This window comes from Trachinotus anak, unplaced genomic scaffold (genome assembly GCF_046630095.1).
Source record: "Trachinotus anak isolate AG129_WGS33_773 ecotype Australia unplaced genomic scaffold, CSIRO_AGI_Tana_v1 ptg000008l, whole genome shotgun sequence".
Classification (NCBI taxonomy): domain Eukaryota; kingdom Metazoa; phylum Chordata; class Actinopteri; order Carangiformes; family Carangidae; genus Trachinotus; species Trachinotus anak.
In genome coordinates this window covers 8,929,555-8,952,252 of record NW_027273859.1, presented here as the reverse complement: position 1 = coordinate 8,952,252, position 22,698 = coordinate 8,929,555, and the positions used below count along the sequence as shown (strand labels likewise).

Here is a 22,698-nt window from a genome sequence, read left to right as displayed (position 1 = left end):
GATGCGCTGGCTACTGACCTGGAAAAAGTGGCCAAGACGGGTTGTCTTGTAAAGAAGAGGAAGGCTGGTGATGTATAGGCTCCTTCTGGGACCTTTCATGGAACTGCTGTTGGAGACGCCCCGCAATCCCTCTCTCTGCTCATCTTCTGCTCTTTCTCTCTCTCTCATCCCACTATCCATCTCTGCTCCCCACTCTAGTCTCCACTCTCATCCCATCTAGTCAGTGGTGGTTTTGCATGAATCTCCCCATGCCATGTTTCCCCCCACCCAGTCACTGGGGTCATTCATCATTATTGTCAAGGGGGTAATGTGTGTGGGTGGGTGCAGAGATCTATGACTTCTTCATTTGAATGAACCTCATTAGATTGACTCTTCTTTGTAAAGGATCCCTTTAGAAAACAGCTCTGGCAGTTATTTAGGTGATTCTCACATGATAGCCAATGGAACATGACGTTTCAGCCAAGCGTATTTGCTCGAACGATGGAGGAGTTTTGGTGATGCAGTCTGCAGGTTATATTTTGCTTTATCGTTCTGCCCTCCACACCTACATTTACATAGCAATGTAGCTTAGGACCTTGAGCTTGACTTGTGGTGCCCACATGCTGTCAATATGATGCAGTCTATTTTTTTTACTGACTCCACTGATCATTTACAACTATGAATGAGCTTATTGTACAAGGACAAGCTGCTTAGGTCTCTGCATTTGGACATGGAACTGCTTTAAATTCTCAGTAACAGTAAAAGTATTTAAGGTCTTGGGATACAACAGCATTTTTTTTTTGTTTTTTTTCCACATTTACCCCAAATATAATCCTTTCTTTCACACAGAAGCACATTGAAGTTTGGTTTCCTTATTAGAGCAGATCCTTGTCAGGGCATCTTTAATCAGCCTGGTCCCGAGGGAAGATATTTTTAGCCACCTTTTTGGAGGCTAAGACTCCTTTACCCACGCAGAGCACTAATGAGATGGAGCGCTAGTGTAGGCAAGCGTTAATTAAGGCTAGTATGCAAGGGAAGAGGCAAAAGCAACACGCTTGTGGCATACATACATTAACTTCATCCCACCTCCTGCATGTTTTTTTCACTCCTTGTTTTTTTTTCTCTCTCTTTTTTTCCACGTAGGTTGCACAAACAACAGATGGCTTTGACGCCGACCTGTGGAAGGACGGCTTATTCAAATCCAAGGTCACTCGCTACCTCTGTTTCACCAGAAAAACTGTAAGTGTGAACCTAAACTTCTCCTTTTCCCTATGCAATCTGCACTAACACATCATATGCAGCACTTTTTTTTTGTCTGCCAGCGGTTATTATCTCAGTTTTCTGCCACCAGAATATCTTTATGCACTTTGCACTTTGATCAGTGAAAGTCCCATTTAAAAAGGCCATCGTTGGCAGTGCAGTTTTGAACTTTTACATATAATGGATTTGCATGCATATTCCAGATGAATAATACCTCTGTGAGATATTTTTCATGTTGTAGGCCCTCCTGAGGATATTATTTATGTTTATTCATGAAATAACAATGAGCTGTATTTTAACTATTCCAATTTATTCAATCAACAGTGTCCCTGTAGAGGAAATGGTAACCAACAGTGATACTTGAAAGCTGATGTACATATTACTGTGAATATGAAAATACTGCTTTTTGTGTAAGAAATTATCCCACAAAAAGCACATTTATTATGTCTGTACTATATATAAAGTTCTCAATTTGAGCAACCGTGACTCCTCTGCATCTGAAATGATCTTTGAATATTTGTCATAAGCCGATTGGGTCATTTTTGGACTCATCTGCTGCCTGCAGCCTGCAGCTGATATGTTGTTGCATGGCTGTCAACAGCTCTGTGGCCATAAATACACCTGCTTACATCTCCTGGATGATCAGCCTGTCTCACCACGGCTCATACAGCTTGCTATTGGCTATCTATTAATTTGTTTCCCTGGGTTGCAGGTAGATAATACAGACAGTATTGTAAACAAAACCTGCATTTTTTGTTATTATTTTGCATCAGCTCAATTTTTAGGACTTAATCAAGTCAAGTTTTTTTTTTTTTTTTTTTTTATACACAATATGTCCTCTAAAAGCCAGGCAACTTGGCAGCGGCTGCCTCGTGCCTGAGCTCAATCTGCTCCTCAGTTTAGTATATAGCATACAAATAGCCTCCCCCTAGTTCCTGTATATTGTCTTAAAATGTGTGTCCACATTGTTTTAAAGACTTTGACACAAATAAAACATGACAGAGCCATCAACAAAGGCTATTTTGTCTGCCAGTCAATGGAGCTCCCACTGTAATTGTCTATGACAAAAACAGATTCTGTAAAATTAGCCCCTGAATTATGTGGGGGGAAATAAATAGTTTGTGATTTATCATACTCTAGGTTGGAGGTAGATAGCCCCTTTTGTCAGGCCCTGATGGAAAAAATCTCTCCAGTAAAAGGGGAAAACACTAAAAAAGGTTCCATGCATAGTAATAACATTCATCCATATTTCTCCTTAAGTCAGTATAAAAACTATGAATAAAAAATGTCTCTAATGGTAATGACTGTCGGGCAACAGTAGCAGTAGAATCCAGCCTTTTCGGACGCATCAAGTCACGCCTGGCTCGCCCCACTCTCTACTGCCGCTGTGTATTATTGCAATTTATTATGGCAAAAAATGAAAATGTAATGGGAGGCAGGGAAGAGTCATGCTTGAAAATGTCAACTACACAGTCCCTGATTGTTTTTAACCAGTCCCATTCTGTTGATCAGACTGCCTGCTCTGTCTCCCATCATCCCACAGCTTCTCGCCAAAAGGTTGAGAATGATTACAAGTTCACAGATGCATTTTCTCATTGCGAAAAAAAAGGCTATTAGAGAGTAATTACTTCAGCTATTTTGTCAACCCTTCTCTTTAGAGACTTCCTGAGCTTTTAGTAAATCATTGACTCTATTATCTCTACATTTTCTTTTCTGAGCCCTCCAAAAAATGACTAACCTTTTTCTTTCTCTTGCACTCTGTCCTTTTGAAAGTTGAATTTGCATAGATGACATTAAATTTCCTGCATGTGCTCTGTCTTTCAGTGGCCCGACGTTGTTGTGGACATGAAGCTGAATGACATTAAGGACACGTTGCCAGAGGGCTTCACACCTGTGCAAGAAACAATGGATACAAGTAAGTAAACAGTCAATAGCAACCACAGGCTCACTCCCCTCCTCTTCTTGTTTTTTCACTCTCCGACCAGCTTACACAGAGGTCCTCAGGGGCAGCTTTGCTTGAGATAGTGAATGTTTTATGGGTGCAGGTTAGCTTAATTTATGGCAGACTGTGGGAATAAAATAAACATTTTGCCCTGGAGGTACAAGAGAAGAGAATCATGAGTCATTGTTTATCTCAGCTGGAGCTGTGCTTTTCTTTATGAGGGGCTTATTTATTTATGTATTTATTTGGGGAGAGGACGAGTGGATGGGGGTTATCTAATATTAATGAAATGCATTCCCCAATGCTTTAGTGCTTTTTGAGTGCTATGTATTTCCCCCTCACTATCCATGCCTTAGAAATGTAATAATATTTTGGTGTGGGGAGTGAGGACAGCTTGTTTATTATTTTTATTATCATTGCATTTACACTGCACTTTCTAGTGTTGCTGGGGAAATAAATGAGCGAGGCACAGATGCAATATAGGGAAGCATGGCAATGCTTTTTTTATTTATTTATTTCTTTTTGCCAGAATGAAGAAAAGAGATTATGTTTTGTTTGGCTATGGTGTAATTTAATGTTTTATTACTTCATGTGAATCCATGTTTAATGTATACATGTGGCATTATGTATGAGCTTCTATCCAGAATCTCCACTTTAAATCCCTGTTGTGCACTAAAGCTGATGGAGGATTCACTTGCTTCTGTCATTTTACCTACTAAAATGATAAAAATGATAATAATGCATGTGGATTTTGTGGCTTTCCACTGTCCAGTTATTTCCCTTTGAGCATAGCATGTCACCCAGAAACTGATATTGGCTCATCTCTTATTCTGAGGCTGGTGAAGACTAAATAGCAAAGTATAAGTGGGATTTATGAATATATATTTCTCCTAGAGGTTCAAAATGTCTATAGATTGTTTTTTCTAGCCTGAAACTCAGAGGAGGCAGGACTGAATATGCGATCATGTATTCCTGTCTGACATCCTCACGTGCACCTGACTCATCAGAGGAAACTGCCATGAGGAAGAGGAGGCTCTGTGTGAAAATCAGCCCTCGTGCAGCTGCTGAGACGGCTGTGTATGACATCCAGATTGTTGCAAAGTCCAAGTACCATCTTGTTAACTACACCTGCATAGGGTGAGCTGTTTCGCACCGGAAATGGATGCTGTCATGATGTTTTGTATCTTCTATCAGTCACCACACTTTGTGACAGTGTGTACATATAAAATATCAGACTTTCTAATTTAATGAAGCATAACTAACCTAGCTTTTGAAAACTAAGAAACACTCTGTGTGTGTGTGTGTCTCTTCTTCAACTTTACACAGTGAGATTAACAATATGGGAATATGGTATCGAATGGGAGATGTTCCTCAGCATCGGTCGTCCCAGGAAACATCCGTCACAGCCAGCGCTGACGCCCCACCCAACACAGTAAGGTAATGTCATATTCCAATATTCAGCAGCGCCTCTTGAAGTTCAGCTTTCCGCCTTCCTCTCCTTTTTATTTCACGCTCAGTGTACTCTCGAGCTGTTGTTGGCGCTTCCGTACCATATGTACGACAATGAAGACACAAGCAATTGATCACTCCCGGGCAATCTGCCGTAAAGGTTGTGGCTGGACAACGAGGTAGCGAGGGTGAACCGGAGAGACAGGCTAACTAGACAGGATCCCCTGAACAAGAACATGAGTTCAATGAGGGCTAAACTCCTGCTATTTGTGGTGTGTCCCAGGAGGCAGAGGCAGGTCGCTCCTCTGACTGTGTTGACAGGAGTGTTGTTCTGTGCAAAGACAAAGAGGAGGAGATGTAGCCTGGAGAGGGAACGACAGCTGCAGAGGAAGGGAGGAGAGCTCCAAGATCTCCGCCATGCTGGAGTGTGCGTGGGTGTGCGTGTGTGTGTGTGTGTCGCCTCCTCTGCTCATGCTGCTCAGGCTTCCTCCGCCTCAGGCCTCACAGAGAATGGAGCAACCCTTTGTACTGTGTCCAGATCAAACAGCTCAATTATTTATTGCAATGAAGAACTTGGGGATTTCCACAGCAAATTGTAAATAAACAATTGAGACTCCTTCGGTGTGGCGGTGCTGAGGAGAGGGAAGCTTGGCACAGGGTGCTGATGGCTTTGCCAGCTTGAATTGCTATGCTTTGCCATCCTGTGCTGGGCTGAGTAAAAGCCACTTAAAAGCCACAACAGGCCAGAGCGGTGGATGCCAGCAGGCGTATTCAAAACAGGGCTTTTGTTCACATGGTCACGCAGTGGGATGAGAACAGTGAAACGGACAACCATGAATTCAAAACCCAAGTTCAAACTGCGTAGAGTTTTGTGAATCATCCATATTTTGGAAGTCAATGGTCAATAATCTTTGATGTATTGAAGTGATGGCGAGAGCTCGGGCCCATGTGTGCGCCTTCGGAACTCTTACCGGTAATCCTCCGTTCTTTTGAAGCCCACTTTCAAGTTGGTGAGGCTCAGAGGCTGGAATAAATTGCACCTCGAAGCGACTCACACCCCCCTCCTGATGCCTGCTGAGATCACAGGCTGCTGTTTTTGTATTAACATTAAAATTCATTCCACAGTCAAAGAGTCTTCCTTTTAGAGTATTTCCATCCATAATGCACTGACACATAAGGACAGGACTGTGGGCAATTTAGACAGTGGCAGTTCTTTGACTGTTTATCTGGCGTCCTTTCTGTGTAGTTACATGCGCTTTAGACAGCCATGCATGCAGCTAGAAATATTTCTGTAGTTATTTCACACTCACAGATTAGATGGTTTGACACAGTAATTTATAAACAGCTCCTCAAGCCCCGTGATTGCTTAAGTAAGTACAGGACTACAGTGTAACTGTCTGTGCAGTATCACCCCACTATACTTTATTCATATTCAGCAAGAGAAAATTCTCTCCTCCATGCCTCCTTCAGGCTATCTATAACAACTTTATGGCCTTTGGAGAATAGCACCTCTTAAATTTAAGTGCTCTTTACAGTCAGTGGAAAAGATGTTTTAAATACAGTCAATAATGTGTAAATTTTTAATGACCCTTATAATTTTGAAAGCTTCAGTGATCCCTCTCAAATGTTACGTTGCCTCAGGCAGTGAGAGCTTGTTAGAGTTGTGTACAAACGTAAACTGCAAATCAGGTTTTTTCAGCAGCGCAGGGCTGCGGTATACACTAACTGCAGGGTGTTGCATCATTATGGGACACACACACTTATTGCATCAAGGCTAAGGTGGTGTATTTGAATTGTTTTTGTGTTGTTTTGTCAGCTATAAACAAGATATCTGCAGGTCCTAAAAGTTTTCGAAAGCTTTGAATTCAGTTTCCTCAAAAAATGGGCCTAAGAAGGTATTTACGAGTTTGGAATTTAATTTACCAAATCATAAAAACTTTCTCTTGCCCTCTGCAAGGAGTAATGCTAGTTATAAAAATGTTTTTGCACAAGATTGTTGGCTGCTAGGAGATGCTACACACTTACAACCTAAATGTGGGATTGTTGCAACAGTGAACTGTTCACACAGGAGGCTGTTCCATCAGTTTTTTATGGGTTAGAGCTTCAGTCAGTATTGTCACTATTGCCACAGTAGCTACAGCTATAGGGACTTTGAAAGGGCAGATTTTGATTTTAGCAAAAACTTTAATGAACTTAAAGGAATTATGGCTGCAACTAATCATTTTCCTTACTGAGTAATCTGCCAGTTTTCTTAATTAATCAATTAGTGTAAAGAAACGTCAAAAAGTATCAAAAATTGGCGCTTGAAAACTTCCCACAGCCCAGTGTGATGTTGTTTTGTCTGTTCAACTGTGCAAATCTCAAGATATTTGATTTACTGTCATGTGTAAGAAAGAAAAGCAGCAAATCCTCACATTTGAGGAGCTAAAACCAGCAACTGTTTGGCATTTTTGCTTGAAAAATGTCTGAAGTGATTAATTGAATATCAAAATAGTTGATTTTCTCTCAGTCGATGAATTTATTAGCAACTCTAAAAAAGGATGAATCATTTTTAATCCATCCATCCATTTTCTGCTACTAATCCACGTCCAGGAAGCTCTAATTAATGTAATTATATATTGAAGGATTCATCGTTATATTGTGTCGGGAAGTTCTAAAAATAAAATGATAAAATAACAAAGAATACCAGGTGATATCGTCCCCACTTGTTTTCCACCATATGTTCATGCTTTCCTCGGTGTAACTGTGAAACAGGTAAATTCAATTTCATTCTGTCAGGTGTTAAAAATGTATCCTGCAGCAGAAACTCTGGAAAAAGGAATTAGTTGAAGTAAAATCAAGGCTAAACACTAAACCTAAAATAGTTATTTGTTATTGGCCCAGGCTGTTGCACCATACTGAGCCAGTAAAACTGTAAGTGTAGGGCCCTGTTGAGCAGTCTGCCATGCAAATACATCTGAACCTTGTGTGTTTAATGTCTCTTTATCAAGTTCGTCTGAAGCGTTTCAACCAGCGACAGTGTTCTGTTTTGATTCATAGCTGCAGCCTGATGTCAACCACTTTGGCTTGTTATCTGTCAAGACAGACCGTATCAGCCACTCCCTGACTTTATAATGTGAAAAACCTGCACCATCCGGTCAGCCTTTTTAATGTGTCCAGTAAAGTATCCCCCTCCTTCCTTCTCCCGGCCAACGCTGCCATTTGTTCTCCTGATAAAACTGTCATTGCTGAGGCTGATATCTGACCTCTACAGTGACTGCTAGCATAAATTAGCCTTGTCCTAATATTGCAATTTTTTTCGCTTCACTCAGAATCAAGGTTTTTGACATTTCTCTTAGAATAATAGGCTATTGTACACACGGACACTTTTTAAATCAAACTGTACAGCGATAGAAATGTCAAGGCCAAGTATCTTTTTTTTTTTTTTCCCCTATCGTATAGCTGGATTTTTCTTTAACACGTGAAGTCTAGAGAGTCATCAGTGTCAGAATTGGCATGCATATCAATACGCTTTGGATTGCTCTGTCTTCTACCTGTGACACCCCACACATTGCTGCAGCTCTGCAGGAGTATTGTATCAGCTTTCATTGCACGCTGGTTAACCAAGACTTCCCACCGCACACGACTCGCTAGAGAAAGAGACACTGTGACTGTCAGTGTGTCGCCTGACAGATCTCCCATCTGAAGTGCTGAAGAACAATCATTTCCAGCTCAATCTCACTCATTACTTTGTTGTGTTCAGAAAAGTTGCGAAAAGTAGCGGAGATCAAGCAGAGGGATGCAGAGCGGTGCCAGGAATGATCGAATGATCAGCTGAGATCTGATGGGCTCAGACTGTTCGGTGATTTGCCACCAAATTCAGAGAGCTCCTCTTTTCAACACCTGACACCAAACTTAAAGGAGGATAATGATGGGTGAGAAAGCAGCTCCCACAAAGCAGCACTGTCGGCACATAGAGGAAGGTGTGGAGATGTTGTCATGGGGAAGGCTGGATGTGTGTCAAAACAAGCGCTTCCAGCTCTCTGTATCGCAGCTCTGGCTCTTCAGTGATATTACTCTCAGCCTCATCTTACCTCTCCACTGACTACCACTTGTCTGTCCCCACTGTCTCTCCCACTTTCTCTTCTCCTTCTCTTTTTTTTTGTGCAGACAACTCTTTTCCTTATTCTATGTGGAACAACATGAAGAACGCCATACAAAAAAAAAAAAAAAAATCTGTTGAACTGTAATTCATGTTGTCAAGTAATCCTTAGTGTCGTGGTTCGCTTTACGGCACTAATATGATTTTAACTCTGGCAGATTTCAAGGGAACATAAGACTCTTGATCTGCGTTGTAATTACGTAAATCTTTCAGGCCGTGTTCCCAGTTTTACTATAATTTGATGAGGAACTACAGTGTAATTGAATATTCAAATTAGGAATATGTGTCAATATGGCTCTCCTTGCCTGAAATGAGGATTAATTGTTGTCAAAACTCCAGTGGCCGACATAATATGAGCCCCAACACTGCTGTTGATTAGCAAATGCACTTGCTATGTTTTTGTTTTAAGAATTAGTTGTCTAATTGATTTGCCATATGTTACCCTCTCCAATGTACCTAAAATTGTATTTAGAAATCACCAGTTTGGATTGAGACAGTTTGTGTTTGAGACAGATGGGAAAAACAACCCTGGAGGTTGCCAGTAGAAAAGCATTTCTTGAGCACATTTCCCAGGTTTCACACTGAGGCTTTAGGATTTTAAAGTACCCCTCTTGCTCTTCAGATACATAAATAGACAAATAGCCAGGCTGAATACTTTCTTTTTCTCTCTGTTTTCTTTGTTTCTTCTCAGTACTAATTTAACAACACAAACACAGATGCCTTAAAAGAGATTTAAACCATTTCCCCTCCACGTTATCAGTCCATGGGATGTCTCCGTGCTTTGAAAGATGTGTACCTTTCTTCCTCAGCAGTGGAATCAACCTTTGCAAGGTAAAAGAAGTCTGCGTTGAATATGGCAATCGTTCCTGCAAGATTGATGCCAACCTTTTAAAAATTCACCATTGGCCTGGATTTAACATGGCCAAATGCTGATGTAAATGAGGAGGAGAAAAGTCGACCCTTTCATTGCAAATAAATCTGAGTTGCAGGCTTCAGCTCATAAATACCACAGCCTGTCAGAAGTCTTGTTTTATTGCTCTTGATGGAAATTATTGCATTTATTTATCTCATCCAAAGAGATAAGACTTTGGAAGCCACAACTCACATGCAGCAACCTCAGAATGTATGATCTGCCTTAAATTTAAAAAATTGGGATTTTACACCCCCCACAAGCGTAGATTGATTATGTTATCCATAAACAGACAAAATACAGAACATGATACACACTTCATTATTTGCAACTTCACACCTGCTCACTTCCAAAATCTGTCTTGTCTTTGTTCTAATGTTATAATTCAGCCCTGTTTTCCTGCTTCCTCCATCCTACTTGTTCTTTTTCCTTAACAGTAAACTCTCACTGTATGCCCATGTGTCGTCTAATCAAAGCATTTCACTTTTTAATGGCATTGCCAGCTGCTTTGCATTATCATTATAAGATCATTTGTTTTGTAATGCCATCCCGGACCATTCCCTTCAGAGCATGTCATGTTATGCAGCTCTCTCTTGAAGCTGTGAATTTTTTTTTTTTTTTTCCTGCTTGCTGTGGATTTATCGATCCGTAGGGGTGAGTCACAGGGTGTAATTCATGATAGCTTGATTGATGAGGATTTCAATCTTATATGGTTTGTTAACTTCAACTGCCCACAAAGTGCATTCTGTGCTGTTTTCTGTAATACAAGGCCATGAAACGGTGAAGGGGAAAAAAAAAGAAAAAAAAAATAGACTTCCCTTGAATAATGGAATCTCTCAGTTCCTCCAGAATTAACAAGATCCTGCTCCAAACCCCCCGTTAAAGGTCTTCCCGAGCCCCTGGGCAGCTGAGGCATGGTTTAACTTTTACCATATTTCTCCTCTTCACATTCAGCCTGTTATTTCACTGCTCTGTGGACAGATCAGAAAGCCTTTCCATGCTCCAATGCAAAATAAATTCTCCTGTATTATATTTTAATGTCTGAGGCATGTGTCTTGGATCATAAGTGTTCTTGTCAAATACAACGTCTACATGGTGTTTTTAACATGATTGTCAATAAAATACTATTGATCAGTTGACTGAACATGTTACTTGTTTCCTGCCAGCAGGAGGACCATGAGCAGGCCAGAGGATGAGCACCAGAGCAGTGGGAGCTACACCATGTCAGGTAAACGGCCTCACACTTTAATTGTTAGCACCAAATAATGACGGTCACTGTAGACAATCAAAGGAATTTAACAGTTTACCCATGATGCATTAGGTTGATAAGCTGCAGATCTCACTTTAAAAAAAGAAACTGTGATTTAAAAGTTCAATACTTCCTATGTTGCACTTCGTGTCTCTACAAGCAGTTTCGTCTCCACCTGAATATAAAAGAAGCTTCTCTGCTACTTGATCTACAAACGCTCTATGTCTCCATCTCCTCACTGATGGATACTGTACAGAGCTTTGCTTATCTGAGCGAACGTGACTTCCCAGAGGAGCTCTGCATTACACTCAAGAGAACATTTAACAGCTGTCAAAGATGATCCATCACATGCCATACTTACATATGTACCGTGCATGCACTGGACGAATTCCCTTCTCTTTGTCAAGGAGAGACTCGACTACAGTACAATGCCCCATGACTAAAACAGCAGAAAGGCTAATTCGTTTGGAAGCAGAGCTTAGCTATGACAGCCTCAGAGCCACAGAGTCAGAGCCGGCTGAGACGCTCCAGCCTTAAAGAGCGTGTGATCCACACGAGGTGAATGAGGGAGGCAGGTTTTTTATCCAGCTGGAGAGAGACACCATGTGGTGAGGATTCCTCCTGCTGCTCCAGCAGCGGCACACCCAGGCTATGGCCATAATACACCCTGCCTCTTTAATGCAAGTCCACTGTTAAACAATTGCTGAAACGTGCAGATTGATGTGCATGTTTTTGAATACATGAATAAAAATTAATCCAGCACTTTGTAAAAAATAAAAAATAAAATAAAATAAAGGAAGAAAGAAAGAAACACAGTGCATAATTGAGTAAAAAATGATTAATACATCATTATGTTGGTATGACAGTCATATTATAAGTTAGTCAAGACAAGTGTGCAAAGTGTGGCCCTGAAGGAGCAGACATTAACACACAGCTGAGTGGTTTGTGGCATTTGGTGTGCGATTCCTCCACTGGGACGGGCTTTGAGTGACAGTGAAGAACATGCACATACTGTACAGTGCGCTGCCAGCAGTCATCATTTATCCCCAGAAAGCTGTCCTTTGCAGGTGCACAGCCTCCCTCTTTCTTCTACCTTCACAAGTCCCTTCATAAGAAGGTGAGGTTGTAAAGAGAAGAGGATAATGTAGTTACCCTGAGATGTTTCTCGCTTTATTGCTTGAGACTGTGTACTCGTCAGCCTCACAGCATCACACTGTGAATGTGAGAGAACGCAACTTCCCTTCATTAACAATGTGATAGCCTGCAGACCAAGTGTGAGGTCGTAGCCGACAGCCTATTTGTGTTAATTGTTAGCGTGGTGGTAGCTCTGGTGTGTGTGTGTGTTGGTGCCTTGGTGTGTGTGTGTGTGTGTGTGTGTGGGCTGACAGCTGGCCAGGTTCGAGTTGGTCTAAAACCATGTGCGCTCTGTCAGGGTTGTACAGGCGCCTTCTTTAGGATTGATGAATTGCCTGCTTTCTTGATTAAACCCTCCGTCACTTCCCAACAAAACAAAAACCCCAACACAAAAAAAAGAGCGAGTTGAGGGGAGGAGAGGTAACATGTCTGGGAAATCTGTCATCTGCAGTCACATCATGTACAGATGTGATGTGCAGGCGCTTTGACATTTATTACCAGAATATTAAAAACTAATTCACATTTATTTTGCAGCCCTCTTTGACTTGACAGTTCAAGCTCATTTGAAAAGTTATCAAGTTTTCATAGCAGCTCCAACCTTTTGCTTTTCTTTGCCAGCGTTGCTTTGATCCATGCAAAGTCCCTTTGCCAATTAGGTCTATTATTCACACATTGACAGGAAAGCACGATATTTTAAAGGTAATTAAAGTTGCATTCAGGAGATGTGTCTAAAAAGCACATGTTTGATAAAAAATAAATGTAACAGTCCTGGAAAAAAGTCTAAAACTCTGAGATAAACCAATGTGACACTCAGTCTGTTGCATTGCCGTCTCTCTTCATTACCTACAGAGCAACATATAGTATTCAGCAGACATCCACCTGATAAAAAGGTAAACGTAATAAAAAGTAATAAATTTACATATCTATGGCATTAATCAAAAATAAATCCTGACATTGGCCCTGATCTAACGTAATATGGAGAGCAATTATTTCCCTATCCATTAGAGGAACTTCAATTAACAGACACCAGACAGTTCATCCTTCAGAGGAGGAGGAGGAGGAGAAAAAAAATAGGAGGCTCAAAATTAACTTGGGTTTGCAAAATATCTTGGCAGGATGACAGTGATTTTTGATTTTCAGGAAACAATATTAGAATTCTTATTAAACTATGTGCATCTGCTTTTAATTTGCTGCAAATAATTGGAAAATGCAATGGAGCTTTCCAATTAAAGCTCCACTTTATGCTGTTTAATAATACCCTCATAATATTATAGCTTATGAAATGACAGGTGAGTTGGTGTATGAATAAAACATAAAGCCCTGTAATAAGAGACAGAAAAAAAAAAGAAAAAAAAAAACGAGACAGTTGTTGGGGGGCTTTTAAATGCTCGACATAATTTGCATATATTAATCTCCTCTTTTCAGCCTTATCAAGTATTCCACTGTATTTGAAGTTAAAATAGTCATGACAGGCAGGGGTACGCTTCGTTTTTCCAAGGATTTATTACTTGTATAATTCTGGATCTTTAATAAGCCAATATGACTGATCCTCTGAGTTCTGTGGAATTTGGTTAATTGTTCCAGATGGTGCTCACTGATTATGCAAAATTACTTTCTTTCTCCTCTTTTTCCCCCAACTACACCATTTCTTGATTGACTAACATGGAGAAAAAAGATTATTTTTGGCGCAGCACTTTCATTAAGAGGGTTCTCATCAGGTTTCAAACAAAAGTTCCATCTTATCTCCCTGTGTAGTTCTGGGCGAGGCTGTACAGAGGGAGGAGATCAGCCGGCTCTTATCTCAAACCGTGATGGATCTCAACTGCTTCTGCACCGCTGGGGTTATATTTTAGAATAACACAATTCTTTAGGCTGAGGGATTAAAAAACACGACCTCTGGATAGTGACACAAAAGTTATTATTAGTGTACGTTGTTCTCTTCTTTCTCTTTTCTCCTCTTCTCTTTCTCTCCCAGAGATTGATGAAATTACTAAACAGCAGGGTTGGTCCTACACTCGCAGCTCAGGCTCCATCCACAACTCACTAACACTCTGTTTTGCATCAGCTAAACTGAGCTGAATGAATCATTTATGGAAGTGTTATGGGGGAGGTATGGGCAGATTTACTGCCGAGCTTTTACTTTGGATGGAATGGGATTTCTATGAAACCGATCTTGATGTCTGAAGTAATGCCAAAGCTTACATCAAGACATGAAAGGAACGCTCTTAAAACCCACGTTTTGCTTCTTAATTCCCCTGGTCAGCAAAAAGCGAAACAGAGAGCAAGAGAGAGGTTCAGCAGAAGAATAGTATTTACACCTAATGCATATAAACACACACACACACACACACACACACACATATATACACATACATTCACATCCTGAAACTGTTTACAACCCCCAGCAACTAATGATATAAAGGTGTGCTGAATTCTATCTTATAATTTGATGGCTTGTAAATTATCCAGTGTTTAAATTCGCTTGAATTAAAGTTTTAGCTATTTGTGCATTTTCCATATTATAACAGCATAGTTTCAGGGTTTTGGGATGAATACTGCAGAACTGAATTTAAAAAAAAAACACACCAGCATGCTGTGAAGTGTCAGAAAAACATGTAGTAATTGTGCTTAAGTCTGGACGGGCCACGTATGTAATTCTCTGGCTCTGCAAAATATAATGTATGTTTGTTAGTGAAGATTATGGAGTAAGTATTTCTTACATTTGCTACAGTTTTTGTTTTTGTGATTCTGAAAAATTATTTGTGTGTTTTTTTTTCCATACACAACATTTTTAAAATCATCTTAGCTGTGGAACTATTGATCTCAATGGAAAATACTCTTACACGTCTGAAGCAAATCCATTCAGTGGTGACCACTGTGTAGAAATAGTCTTTTATTTTGTTTAGTCTGTGTATATCTCCCCAGTCAAAAAGCTCTTTGGCTCTAACAGGTAAAACACTCTCAAGAAAATCCGGTTGGAAAAAGATTCTCTTTGACTTTACAGGTTTGGTAGCAAAACATGATCGATCCCAGTGTGATGGTGCCATTAAGTATTTGAGAATTAATCCTGTATAAATCCTAATGGAATTTTTGACTGGAGCCCTGAGGCCCTCGGGCATTTTTGGACCTTTATTACAGTCAAATAAGAGACTTTACAAGGCTTTGCATTTGCAGGCCAGACTGGACTCTGGAGTCTCATCCCTCATTGCTTTCTATCCATCCCTGAGATAGAAGCAGTGCTCCATTAGTTTCAGTGTCCAGACGTGGACAGCCTCAATGGATGGGCCTGTCACGGCTCCCTCATTTGCCCCATGTACAGCAGGGTTTGTTATCACACATCTAATTAGAACTTGATAAAAAATATTTCACAAAAATCCAGTCATTAAATATAGTTTAAGGAGATTTATGGTCAAATATGCCTTAAAGATCTTTTAATGGCTCTGCTGACTTGTTAAGTTTGTAATTAATGATCTTCTAATACATACTGTGGTGTGATTTAGAAAGCACAATGAGATTCTGGGAATGAAGTCGTTCTGGAAAAGGGCATCTGGGGCTCCCAGAAGCTATATTAAATAGTTCTTCTCAGACTGGTTTGCTTAGAGCCATAAAGTCTGCTGTGAAAAAGTTCAAACCCATCAGCATCTTTACATAGATGTGGCCATTTTTATGTTAGGGTGAAAGGAGCAGTGTGTGATTATGAAGTTGTTGCTTTGTCATAATAGTCAATTAGCGTATACAAAAAAGTCCTCCACTCCTCTGTAGCGGGTATAAGTACATTGTTTAACAGTTTTATTTAAGCAGTGGAAAATCTCTTTTCAAAGTACACTTATCCACACACAGTGAAACTAATGAAACTAATAAGCAAATGCACATGTATGAAACTGTAAGTGCATTTTACTAATAACAGTTGCCTGTTTCATCAGGAGAGTAATGGTGTCCTTATTAGCATAATTAATGACAAATGGCAGTGCAGCATTGGTGGATTGGTTCTAGGGGATGATAAATTGGTGGATGCCCAGGTTAGTGGCTGCCAAGGAGGCCTCTTTGGCTGTCATCCCTCCTGCTTCCGCTCTGGCACAGTTCATTACTCACCGTGTGAGATGCCACTTTACATTGCTTGGTACTGTGAGCATGGAGAACTTAATAATGCCACCCACAACCACACAGGGCCTGCTGCTTTATCCACAGTCCAGAGGGCAAGTAGCTCAGCGAGGGCTAGGGGTTGTGGGGAGCAGGGCAACACGGGAATCATCTCCTGCAGCTGCACTGATCAAAACAGATCACGCGTCAGTCCCTACTTCAGGGGAACCGGGGCCATATGACCCAGTCTCCTGTGCTGGTGAGTGTTTCTTGTTAGGATTTCTGGGGCTCGCCACATCCCTTGCATCATTACGGGTTAGTTTGCCCACAGAACCGCTAATTAAGAGGGGATTTGTGTAATTGTGCCTTCTGCTGTGTCCCATCCGGCACATGCAATTTACTGTCAGCCCTCTGCCAGCTTTTACACTTGTCCAGAGAGGCGTACCCCATTTATACACACATTCTGCTGCACATTTACCAGCAGCCACAGCTGGGGATCAATGCCAGTGCCATGGCAATGTCTTAAAAGACACTGTGCTGCTGATTAAAGTCTGATTGTCCATTTAATTTCATGAGAGCGCTCAATAGTCAGCCAGTAGAAAGGGCTCTCCCAGTATTTTTTCATTACTGCGTGCTCCAAAAAACAACTATAAAACAGGACTTATAAGCATATCAAATGACCTAACAATTTTGGTACTTTACATTAAACAGCCTATTCTACATATAGGCTCAATATGATCTAACTTACCTGTGTGCATTTTTGAGACGTTTTCACAAATGTACAATCCTCCTCAGAGTATTCAGTGTTATACAGAGGTGTTTGTGGCCAACTCACTGTAGGTGTTGCTGGCTCTGCCCACTTTCTGGAAGACTGATGGACCAGCGCCCGACTGGGACTGCCGCCTGGCTCCCTACCCACAACCAGATTTCAAGGACTGCTTGTCACAGATGGAAAAATAAGTGGGTCATTCTACATAAGCTTGCCATTTTGCATCTCTCTGGAAACAAAAAAAGTTAATATACCACTTTTTTTGTTTGTTCCCTCATTTTTTATTTTTTTTCAAGCGAGGAAGTTCCCATGGTCATTTTTGCCGTTGAAAACATGAAAGTTCGGCACTATGTAACAGGTACCTTTATTGTTACACTCTGAATATAAAGGCCATTCATAGTTTGATGCATTTAACATATTTCACAAGTATTCTTACTAAAAAAAAATATATCCTAAGATAATACAACACCTTTTTTTAGCCAAAATGGTGAAAGACTAATTTGTTTTGTAAAATAGTTTCCATTGAGGACAAAGAGCAAGCTTGTGTTAAATGATTCAGCTTCTTTTCACTCTCTCCAGTCTCTTCTCTTCTGTTTTGCCTCTACAGTTTCTGAGTGTTTAGCCCAGCCTGTAGTATGTAACTATAATCACATGTATGCACGGGATGTCTTGCATACTGCTCTTACCATGAAGAATCATTTAAATTTGTTTACATTTTAAACATTTGGCTGAAGTACAATTAATATTTTAGTATGAAATAACTGACTTGCCATCAGGAGAATTGCAGCAGAAGCTTGCGCACACTACAGTGAGACAGAGAAAACAAGTTGCAAACAGCCTGCAGAAAAAAATAAAAATAGATTATCAGAAACACTCAACATCATTTCAGTGCATGATCTATTTTAGTATAAATGTTATTCGCATTTTAGAATGTTAATTGACTCCGCAGTAAACATTTAAATAATTCAAAAGTTACACTTCCACTTTTGCAAGTGAGATTTTAATATATTGAAAAGTTTTTTTTTTTTCACTCATCTGTCTAGAGGGTTAGAAAAAGCAGGAAAAAGATAAAAGAAAAAGAATGGGTTTCATAGAGCCATAGTCATTAAAAGAATCTGAAAATAGCAACTCGCTATCATCTGTTCTCATAGCACGGGTCAGGAGCTCTGACACCTCCAAAATTCCTCCTGTCAGGGTAGGGGGCCATTTGTATTCTCTCTCATTAGGCAATTTGACTAATGACCTGCCGTGGCTGCAGAGCTACTGAGGGACCCAGAGCCTCGCGCCCTCTCTCTTGCAGCAGCCTGAACACACACCCTCCATTGGAATGGCACAGATGGCATGCCCGGACGACAAAATAAACTACAATATGTCTCCGAGATGCTGTCAGGCCTGGGCACTATTTCTCATGTCAGAGTGGGGCTAAGGGCTGTGAGTGGGCATAGGGGGTCCTCCTCCAGCTCTCTGTTCATCTACTCACCATTATCTGCAGAGGTGACAGAGAGCGGGGTCTGCAACTAGAATAGCATCTCCATGGTCTGCATAAAGAATCCACCTCAAATTGAGAGTCACACCGACAGGAAAGGTATTGCAATGTCTAGCTGGGTACACATAGAGAAAAGTCAACATCCAGTTGTTTGGAATATGAAATATAGCAGGTTCCAAGTAAAGCCCCAACCAATTTTCGAGTAGTTTTACTTATTATTTCTTATTATTTTATGGTGCTAAACAATAGAAACCAGCTCAATCATGAGTTAAAAAGTTGTAATAGATGCTCACTCACTCTCGCAGATTATTGCCCTAGCTGTGACTTTCTCACTTAATTCAGGTGCAAGACAGATTCACCCAAGTAATCATACTAGACAGAGATCAATGCAATTCTGCTGAATTAGTGAAGTGTAAAATAAAAGTTCATCAACATTCCTAAAGTGTTACTCTTGAGTTGTGGTTCAGGTAATATGGGGTATGCTCGATCACCCACGCATATTTTTCCATCAGTCAGTGTCGGAGCACAACTCGGTGTGGTTTATGTGTGTGTGTGTGTGTGTGTGTGTGTGTGTGTGTGTATGTATGTACGCCTGTGTGCGTGGCCATGTTTGTTAGAGCCCTGGAAATGCAATGTATGGCGCTGCTGAAGTCCTGGGTGACAGTGCATCCAACAATGGAAGAGTGAGGGATTAGTGCTCAGCCCAGCGTACGAGGGAGCCCTTCCCGCCCTGAAACAGCCATTCATCTGTGCCCAGGGGCTGGAGATGACAATGCAGCCATTGCTCATCGCACCTGACGGAGCCATTAATAAGGCAATGATCCACACGGGGCCTGTGCTGACTCCGTTCTTTACACTACAATCACTCAAGCCACAGGGTCCTCCTTACTTAACGCCACCTCTGTACTCACCGCCGGCATCATCATCACCATCATCACCACCACCGTCATCATCATCAGCGTAGTCATTGTACCAAAATTCCTGCCAGATGTTTTCACATTGACTGCTCTCATTCACTCCGAATGCCAAGTAACTACCCAATTCCCCACACTGCAGTACACTTATGAGTTAATGGACTGTGGCCCGGCCATTTGAGAGGCTGGAACATGCTTCATAGTGGGATTCCTGGTCAGAAGATTGGATTTACATTATTTTTGCCCTTTGCACCTTCAGATTTCTCCATGGTACAGCATTCATTCCCTACCACCAAGTCATCTCCTGCGCCTCTCCATTTGTCTGGATGTAAGATAGCTTCTCTAGTATAGATGGTGGGGGAATACAAAGTGAGATCTGGTTTTAAATGTAATCCTTGAGCAATAAAGAAACTCTCTGGCCTTCAGCTCTCTGCATTCATCTGTCCATGCCACGCAGATCCATCAGCAGCTACAATCTCAGCTTCCCGTAGCAGGCTGTTGATTAAAATGTATTCTTCCTGCCTACCTCCTCTGGTGTTGGTGCTCCCAGCGACACAGTAGTGCATGTTTATTCACTTGCTTTTATGAGCTTAAACAAGCCAGCATGCTTAGCCGATCACCCCAGCTTCCTGGCTGCTCTAAGCAAAGCTGCTGTAGCGAGGTTGGTGTCACGCAACAGCTTTTGGGTGAGTGGAAAAGGAGCTGGTGCTAAACCTGTCTCTCCTTGCACTTTTTAGCAGTGTCGGTCTTTAGGCCTATCAATCACTTGGGTGGTACGTCTACCACTTTGACCCAGACTGAAATATCTCACCAGCTATTGGATGGATTGCCATAAACTTTGGTACAGGCATTCATGGTTCCCAGATGATGAATCCTAATGACTTTGGTGATCTCCTGACCTTTCCTCAAGCGCCACCATGAGGTTGACATTTGTGCTTTTGAGTAAAATATCTCAACTATCGGATGGACTCCTAATGAATTTGGTGAACACACTCATATCCCCTCCATGAACTGAACTATAATAAGTTTGGTGATCACTTAATTTTTCATGTAGCATTAGGGCTGATGGATATGAAAAAAAAAAACGTATTGTGATTACTTTGACAGATATTCCGATTGTGATATAAGTCACGATTTCAGTTGAAATGGTCACTTTTGCATTTAATTTTCACAGAAAAAAATATGAAAAGGATGAAGATGTGATTGATGTTGGGCCTTGTACCGAACAAGCATGTTCCTTCACATCTGGAGAATGTGACTTGTAGGCCAGGGGCACATCTGTTTCATTTATGGTATGTTATGACACATTTTAGCATTATTTAAAAAGAAATTTTAGCTTGAAAATGTGATTTCTATATATATTTCAAAATTTTAATTCTTCAGACCTACATAGCACCAAAGCTTATGTTATTCCCATCTGCCTTAGCTAACATGCTAAACTAACATGGTGAACATGGTAAGCAAACCTGCTTAACATCAACCTGTCAGCATTTTTATTGCATTGTTATTGTGAGGATGTTAGCATGCTTATGTTAGCATTTAGCTCAAAGCACCGTGGGCCACTGTGTGTTATTACAACATTTTTACTGTGGGAGATGATCGGAAGCCAAGAAACTAAATAAGCTTTCATGAGGGTGAGGGTCATGCTCTGATTACAAAGATCACATTGTACTACACTTGTGTGGAAAGTGCCAAACCATGGATGTGTGTAATATCCAAGAGAGGAAAGCGAAGTCACACAAGTGTCAAAGTGAGGGATATTTTAGAATTTCATACTTTTAAAGATTGCTGTGAACAGGAAAGACCAAAAGGAGTGTCGGCTCCAAAACGATGACTCATGAACAGCCTCGGCTTACATTTATGAGTTCCTTTTCCTGTGCCAGCGGCCTGATGGACTGTGGGTAAAAGAACACCAGTTGGAAGCTTGGCCTCTTGATATTTGGGGCTCCTGTCGAAGCCAACGGCAGCAGAAGTTTTGTGCTTCCAGATTTGGGAGTTTTATAATGAAGCCGAGCAGCTGCAGTGTTCCCTTCAGTCTGGAAACGAGAGGCTTTGTGTCCCTTGTCACCCTGTGTTAATTTGGGCCCTAATGTATTTTATAAACAAAGGGCTGCTCTCTAGCCTGACAGTCATGACACCTTGATTCCAGTGCAGGATGCAAGCAGTACGAGGTTACACCATTAATAATCAACTGGCAGCCATCACACCATTTTAACCACGATCATTATGATAAAGGGCATACACTTAATTACAGGCCTGCTTAATTATAGCTCTGTTGAAGCTCGTTTGTTTGGTCAAATGCTAATTATACCACCACGCTCTTGGCAAGTCCTCATTTCAATCCACTTTTTGCCGGCTGAACAGTGTGGCTTATTTTCATGCAAATTTGATATCTGGTGAATGTTTTGTCTCTCTTCTTTCCACTTTTCTGTGCCTAGTGTGAGTGTGTCTTTGTTTCGGAGGTGAACATCTCTCAGACAAGACGGAATCGGGAATAATCAAGAGTAATTAAACTGGAAGAGGGTTGGGAAAGGGCTGGGTTGGAGGAGAGAGTGGAGGTGCTCAAATACAGTGGAGAATAAAAAAGCCTTTCATCTCCTCTCCATAGACGGAAGGAGGGGAGGTGTCTGGTGGGGTGACTGGGGATGCTGATAGCTTTGCTGTTTTATAATCCCACATTTACTCTTGTGGAAATACTCAGGCTTAAGAATAGGGAGCAATACATTTTTTTTTTGTTAAAAAAGTCTAACTTAAACTTTGTTTTTTTCTTATGTTTTTGCAGCTCTGGATGATGTGCCCTTTGTGATCTCTGAGAAGTTTTATGACAAACCCAAAGAGGTAAAGATTCTCTGAGGAACTAGTGACAAAATCCTAATTTACTTATTTATATGTAGCGTGAGAGTGGTAATGATAGTTACTCGTCCTGCAACCACTTCTTTACTTTCGTTTTCTTTCTTTTCCTTTTCTTTACATGTGTTTCCCTTTTTTGTTTCCTTTTCCTTTCCTTTTCCTTTTCCTCTCCCTTCCTCCAGACTGAGTGATGAATGCGTGCAGTCAGGCAGAGCTGGCTCAATGTAGTCCATTTGGCTGGCTGGCGGCAGTTGTCACTATAGCCCCGTTTGTATTGACACAGAGAGGGAGAGGATTAAAGATTTTAAGCATGCTTACTTAGCCATGAGCCTAACCGCCATGTTTCTTGTGTGTGTTTTTTTTTTTTTTTTCTCCTTCTTCTTCTCCCTCCTCCTCTCCCTGCTTTTGATTTCAGATGCAGCAAGTCAATTTAATGGGCATTACGATCAAATCCCTGGCAGAGATCGAGGAGGAAGTGAGTAGAGGCTGCAACGCTCGGCTGCCGCTGACGCTGCTGGCCCAGAATGCAAAGCAA

General features: G+C 41.1%; 1 protein-coding gene across 1 annotated transcript in view; it reads left to right on the top strand.

The window, feature by feature from the left end:
- The window catches only part of mvb12bb (multivesicular body subunit 12Bb), a 38,271-nt gene that overhangs the window by 5,721 nt on the left and 9,852 nt on the right, over positions 1-22,698 (top strand). The window contains exons 3-9 of the mRNA XM_071482362.1: positions 1,123-1,218; positions 3,064-3,154; positions 4,189-4,318; positions 4,508-4,618; positions 10,848-10,909; positions 22,096-22,151; positions 22,579-22,638. Coding sequence (XP_071338463.1) covers positions 1,123-1,218; positions 3,064-3,154; positions 4,189-4,318; positions 4,508-4,618; positions 10,848-10,909; positions 22,096-22,151; positions 22,579-22,638 — 606 coding nt within the window. The remainder of the gene's footprint in view (positions 1-1,122; positions 1,219-3,063; positions 3,155-4,188; positions 4,319-4,507; positions 4,619-10,847; positions 10,910-22,095; positions 22,152-22,578; positions 22,639-22,698) is intronic.